The sequence below is a fragment of the Coturnix japonica genome, chromosome 2, assembly GCF_001577835.2.
Source record: "Coturnix japonica isolate 7356 chromosome 2, Coturnix japonica 2.1, whole genome shotgun sequence".
Taxonomy (NCBI): Eukaryota; Metazoa; Chordata; class Aves; order Galliformes; family Phasianidae; genus Coturnix; species Coturnix japonica.
In genome coordinates, this window is record NC_029517.1 from 96,228,843 (window position 1) to 96,235,668 (window position 6,826).

A 6,826-nucleotide genomic window follows, 5' to 3' on the forward strand; every position below is an offset into this window, starting at 1 on the left:
CACAGTGATGTGCTTCAGGTGCACACGGGTGATGAGCAGCCCTTACACAAAAGCAGCAGCACTTGTGTCTCTGGGACATCCTTCTCACCAGGTCTGGCACAAGACACCCCCAGAAACACATCCAAAAAAGGGGTGGAGGGGAAAAGATTGCTCACCTCCCAACATCCACAGAGAACTCCCAGCTCCCTCCAGAGGGAGCGATTCACGAGGCAGCAGACAGGCTGAGAAGGAGCCTGACACAGGGAGAAGGAAATCAGTAAGTCATCAATACATGTGCCCTGTTAGAGCCTGAACCACTGCCAGGAATCGCGAGTGAATTGATAGCCTTAAGTGCAGTGACTGGAGGCCATCTTGGCTGCTTCAGGGACAGAAGGTAGTACCACAGGAGGAACTCCTTCACACAGCAGCTTTGCCACTATTGCAGGACAACACAGGTTTGGCAGCACGAAGCACAGCCAGCTGCGGCTAAAATGGCAGAGCAGCCTTCTCCAGCCTGCTCCCGCACGGCAGCTCTGGGCTAAGGCTGGGAAGCGTGCCTCAAACCAAGGGACAAAGTCAAAAAGCACTGGCTGAGATTGCTGCAGGGTTATGGGAACTGCAGTTAAGCAGTAACCCAGCCCCGGTCCTGCCTAGCACACGGGGAGCTGCAGCATGCAGTGCCCACGCTCCTATTTCACTTTTCAAAGCAGCAGAAAACTTCGTGAGAGCTCCGATCAGTTCCATCGAGCAACTGCAAGGCCACTTCATAGGCTAACAAAGCACAGAGCCCTGACACGTTTAATTCTGAGTTACCCTCTGCATTCCTTCAGCGATGGGAAAGCAGGACGGTGTCAGGGAGACACGATGCAACGCTATAGCGAAGCAGCAGTACGAGCCTACGGAGAAGCCCCAGCGCTGCCCATCCACTGAGCGCTGCCTCCTCAGTGGGCACCGCCGCCGCCCAGCGCTGCTCCTCATCCCCCGGACGGGAGGCACACGCACAGCGGTTCGTGCAGGTGGGCGCCCAAGGGAACAGCTGTAAGAAGTTGTCAGGGAGCCGTGCAGGCTCCTCAAGTCACCCCTGGTTCTCACAGCTCCGCCGCTTTCCCAACAAGCGGTGACAGGAGACGCGCCCGACTCTGCCGTGCGATATTCCCCCTCCCTCGGCCCTGCTGCAGCATCGCGCCACCGCACCGGCTCTCTCGCACCTCGCGCCTCTCTAACTTGGTTTGGCAGCGAGCAGCCCCCGCACCCCGGCACTTTTCGCACAGCCGTGTGCCCGAGCCCCGCGGCACTGCCGAGACCGAAGCCCCGGGGCCCCGCGGCCGCCCCCGGTGCGGCTGAAAGCGGCCCGACCCCCGCGCGGCCCCGCCGCCCGCCCCACGCACCGCTGTCCAGCCGGGCGATCTGCGGGAGGCGGTAGGTGCTGACGAGCAGGTCCAGGGGGACGGCCACCGCGCTCCACTTCACGTCCTTCAGGCTGAAGCCCAGCGAGGAGCCGGGGTCCATCTTCCCGCCTGGCCCGAACAGGGCAGCGGCGCGGAGGGGAGGGAACCGGGCGGGCACAGCCGGCGGGGTCGCTCCCACCCGGCAGGACGGCGGCGGAAGGGAGAGAAGCGGGGAGAGAAGCGGGGAAGGCAGCTCGCCGCGCTCAGCGCCGGCTACGGCCGCGGGACATGCCGGGCTAGGCAGAGGGGGAGGCCCGCCGAGCGGCCGCCGCTGCTCCCGCCGCCCCCCGGCATCGGCTGGGGCCGCCAGCCGCCGCGCCTGGCCCAGGAAGCGCCATCCCAGCACTGACTAATCAACAGGGTGCGAGCAACGCCTGCGCAGCTGCCGCTCCTCCCCGCTCCGAAAAGGAAAGTGCCGGGCTGCCCGCCCGCCGGGGTGTGCCGCCGCCCGGCCCGGCCCTCTCACTCCACCCTCCGACCGCTCGGCCGACGTGCAGGGGAGGGGCGGCAGGTGGGCACCTGGAGCTGCCCACAGCGTGTGGACGTGACACTGAGAGCCGTGGTTAGGGGGCATGGTGGGGATGACAGTTGGTCTAGCTGATATTAGTCGTCTATTCCAATGTTAATGATGCTACAGAGTCTTATGTGATCTCCACAAGGTCAAACTGGGCATTAGGAAAAGGTTCTTCACCAGAGAGTGGTCAAGCACTGGAACAGGCTCCTCAGGGTCATGGCACTGAGCTGCCAGAGTTCAAGGAGTGTTGGACAACACACTCAGTCAAAGGGTTGAAATTTAGGGGGTTCTGTGTGGAACCAGGGGTTGGACTTGGTGATCCATATGGATCCCTCCCAATTCTGGATATTTTTTGATAAAATGTTTTCCTACCCCCCACAGCTTCTTATCTGCCTGCAGCCCCCCCACCCCTTCCTCCTCCTGCCCTGTATCAGGCCCAGCCATAACTGCGTGCTATGTGGCTGCTGCCAGCAGCACCACGAAAACAAGGAAGGCTAAGACAGATATGCTCTTGTTCTGCTTGGCTGCAGACAGACTGTCCATACTCTGAGATGAAATGACAACTATGGAAGCCAGAGGGGGTAACACAAACCCAAGTTAACTTGCTTTAAAGGGGTCTGGGTAAGGGTTTCTCACCCCTATGAAAGTCCTTCATTCTCTGAACTCGGTCCTGGTGCTGTTAGATTCCACTTACCGGAATTGCTAGCTTCACAAATATGAGACACTGGATTTTTTTTTTCCAGAGTTGCTTCCTTTTTATGAAGTTTGCAGAATGCTTTGAACTACTTCAGTGAATTGGGCTATTGAAGTGCAAAGTGATATAATAGCTAAAAGCATTGCTGTTGAAATATGGAAAGCCAAAGTACGGTTTTAACTTGTTTAGCTTTGCCAAGGTTTTTATGCGTAAGGTGAAACAGATCAGGTCAGACTGGGATTCACTAGGACCAGGAGCACGGGTCTGTCAAGAAGTGGCTTTAAAAGCGATCCCAACCCATGTTAATTTCAGGACAGACACAGCCTCACCTCACAGGCTTCTCTCAGGCATCACACAGCACTTGTGCCTGGGCAGAAACATTTCTCCCACAGAATCATAGAGGTTGGAAGAGACCTCTGGGGATCATTGAGTCCAACCTCCCACTAAAGCAGGTTCCCTACCATAGGTTGCCCCTCAGTTACTCCTGATTACTTTCTCCTTCAATTTTAGGAGTCACACATCTATTAAGCCTGTTCTCATATATAGCCATGCCATTCTCATCTCTCGCCAGTAGAAACCTGACCTCTTCTTACTCACTGCACTGGAACGGGATGCATATTTTTAAATGCAACTTAGAGATACCATCTAAATTTCATTTAGTTGTTTCCAGGCAAAAATAAATCCTAAAGCCCATTATTATTTAACTGTCTTACTGGAGCTCTTAAATTGACTTTGTAATGTGTCCTACCTGTACTGTAGCTGAACCTTCTTGAAGTCTGTTTTGCTATTGCATACAAAGTATTCAAATCAGCAGAACTTAAGAACCTCACAACTCTTTCTTGTGTTAACTGTACCTTATGCATAATTAACACTTCAGATATAACCATTTCTCTGATGTTTAGCAATGATCTGAGCAGCCTGATACATTTGTTGTCATTAGGGAACCTAAATATTCACAGCTCCCTAAGATGGGCCAGTGACAGGATAGCACCTGAACCAATGTAACAGAAAACCCCTTAAAATTAAATAACATATAGAAGGAATTCCTATTATACAGAGAAACAACAAAACCCTTAGTACCCAAACTGACTCTCTTTTATTGATTATATTCATTGCTGGGAAGAGGATGAGGAACCAAACAGAGACACAAACTCTGAGAACCAGTAGCAAAACCTGTGTGAGTTCAGGGCAGCTCAAAGTTCAGCAGAGATCCACTGTCGAATTTGGTGAGCACAGAGGATGGCAAGGAAGTGTGAACTAACCTGGCTGAATCATGAGATTTTTCAATGGCGTGAAAGGAAACAGAAAGCAGGTCAAATTACTGAATTATGAATAACCAAACAATTTGAATTAAAAGACAACAAGGAAGCTGGACAAAAAGTACAGTGAGAAGACCAAGAAATTAACTGATCTATTATTCTACCAACGAAGAAATCTATCTAATTATCACATCACCACTGAGGATACTGAGACACCCTAATGTCTTAAACCTTTGTCTTCAGTCAAAAGCAGATATGATTTCACTACTAGCACCACTGAGAAAGGACTAACAGCTTAAGCTAGAAGAATGAAGAAGTATCCTGGAAAATACTTGTATAAATAGAAGATTTTTGATAGACTGGATATGATGAAATTCCCCGAGGGTACAAGCAGAGTTAGAGTTGCAAGTGATTAACGCCAAGAATAAACAGGGAATGAATGAGATTCCACAAAACTGGAAAAGGAAAAAATGTGGAAAGGAAAAAGTGATACAAACTGATTATTTCTACTCTTAAAAAAACAAACCAATTTCATAGTATCATAAAATCATAGAATTGCTCAAGTTGAAAAAGACCTTTAAGATCATCAAGTCCAACCACAACCTACGCTACCATACCACCCTAACTCTAACAACCCTCTGCTAAATTGTATCTCTGAGCACCACATCCAAACAGTTTTTAAACACATCCAGGGATGGTGACTCAACCACCTCCCTAAGGAGCCTATTCCAGTGCTTAACAACCCTTTCTGTAAAGAAGTCTTTCCTGATATCCAACCTAAACTTACCCTGGTGCAACTTGAGACCATTTCCCCTTGTCCTGTCACCAGTGAGAAGAGACCAACCCTGCTCTCACTGTATGCATCCTTCAGGTACTGGAAGAGAGCAATAAGGTCTCCCTTCAGCCTTCTTTTCCCCAGAAAATTTGAACAAAATTGAACAGGCAATCCAACCATTTTTAAGGATATTGAAAGTAAATACATGAGAAGTAACAGTACGGGTTTGTCAGTAACAACCAACACCAGGTCAACCTAGATCACTTCTACCAGGTGGCAACAGGCTTTGTGAATAGGCTGGAAAAAGTGAGGGTCATAGGGTTACACGTAAGTTGCTCTTAACTGAAAGGAAAAAAAGATCTAGAGAAGTATACAGGATGAGTGCATAATTATATTGAAATAATTGGTACTCCCAAGTTGAAAGGATGTATTGAAAGGGACTTCACTGAGATCTGTCTTGAATCCAGAGCTGTTTGGTATTTCCATCAACATCTTGGATGACTAAACAGAATACACTTATTCACATGCAAAGGCTGTATCTCCAGGCAGAGGTTCCAGCATAGCTGAAGCGCAGCATGACAATTGAGAGGGATGCTGACAAACTGGAAAAGCTGAAACGCCGCTAAACAAGGAGAAACAGAAAGTTCTACACATACAGAGGAATAACCCACCGCACAAATAAGTGCCAGGACAGAAAAGCAGTTCTTCAGAGGAGAGATTACAGATCACACACGCTAAACAGTTCGCAACGTTAGGCTATCTTACATTATGCTGATACTGGAATGCACAAGTAGGGAGATCTTAGATAAGATAATGAAATACATCAGTTTAACCTCACCAGCTGTGGTTATTTAAACTGGAGTAGTGTGGTAACTTCTCAGTTCTACACTGCAGGATAGCAGAGAAGCAACTCAAAATTAAGAAGCAATACACAGAAAATGACAAAAAAAAACAGTTCTCTGGCCTAAAAAAAAAAAAGAGGAGGACACAGAAAGGTAAGTATGCACATAAAGAGGAAAGAGAGAACCTGCTTTCCATGTGCAGCAGTTAGGCGAGGTATTAGGAAACTTCCTGCCTGCAAAACCAGTTCAGTAAGGATTGTACACTACTCAGGGAGACAGTGAAATCCCCTCCTTCACCGCAGGTCTTTAAACATCTTCCTGGAATACAGCAGGGACAGCTGATCTGAGAATGAGATAAGAGGAGGAACTAGACAGCCTTTCAAAATCCCTCCCAGCACTATTTTCTTCATCTGCTGTGGCTGTAATTAAGGCAGGGATTATCCTTTGTTCTTTAAGACTGTGCTCTAAATGCTAGTTTAAATGACTGCCTAGGAGAGCAGTCTCAGGATCAGCTGCAAATAAGTAAACCTCCTTGTCTTTCAGTCCCCTCCTGCAAGCACACTGAATAGCTGGTGGCACAGTAACCTGACAGAAGGCTCAGGCATAGTGTGTCCCATATCCTTTGGAAAGTACCTGAGAGCTGATGTCACTGTCTCAATACTAAATATGATTGAAAAGACAAGCTGAAGAAAGCCTTCAGAAAGGAAACAGGACCACTTCAGACAGTGGCATTCCAGAACACTAGGCCAGTGGAGCTCATTACTCTGGATATACTAGGATAGCTTACCACACAGTCTTGCGTAGTACTATTAGTAGTATTCTTCTTCTGCCAATGGTGGTAGAATGATTGAATTTTATAATCAAGAACCACATATCTCAGTCAAAACAAACAAAAAAGACAATATAACCTTAACGATTCCTCAGATTTCCCAGACTGCATTTGCTTTCTGTGTGTCCTGTTTGCTTTTAATTGAAGAAACAGAAATTGGCATCTTTATTCTGCCCTCATTCAAACTGAAATGGAATGTGTTATCCCCCCCTGAAATTAAAGCTGCTATGTATCAATGTAAAACAGATCCAAATGGAATGGTAAGGCTATACTAGCACGATACTGGAGACATTCTATTATTTTATGTTTTCTACTTTCTAAAGTAGGTTCAGCAACCCACAGATGCTGTGTATGGTATATTCTTTTATCTCAGCCATCCTCTCTGCAACCTCCCTGTTCAAAAGCTCTCCAGTAAGAAATACATTTCTGCAATGGATATTAAAGAAACAAAGCCAAAAACCTGCAGAAAATCATCTTACAGGACTA

At 48.1% G+C, this 6,826-nt stretch overlaps 1 protein-coding gene across 1 annotated transcript in view; it reads right to left on the reverse strand.

Moving 5' to 3' along the window:
- The window catches only part of GAREM1 (GRB2 associated regulator of MAPK1 subtype 1), an 88,591-nt gene extending 86,782 nt beyond the window's left edge, over positions 1–1,809 (reverse strand). Inside the window, exon 1 of the mRNA XM_015855448.2 lies at positions 1,368–1,809. Within this exon, the coding sequence (XP_015710934.1) occupies positions 1,368–1,488 (121 nt within the window). The 5' untranslated portion in view covers positions 1,489–1,809. The remainder of the gene's footprint in view (positions 1–1,367) is intronic.
- Between the last annotated feature and the right edge of the window lie 5,017 nt (positions 1,810–6,826).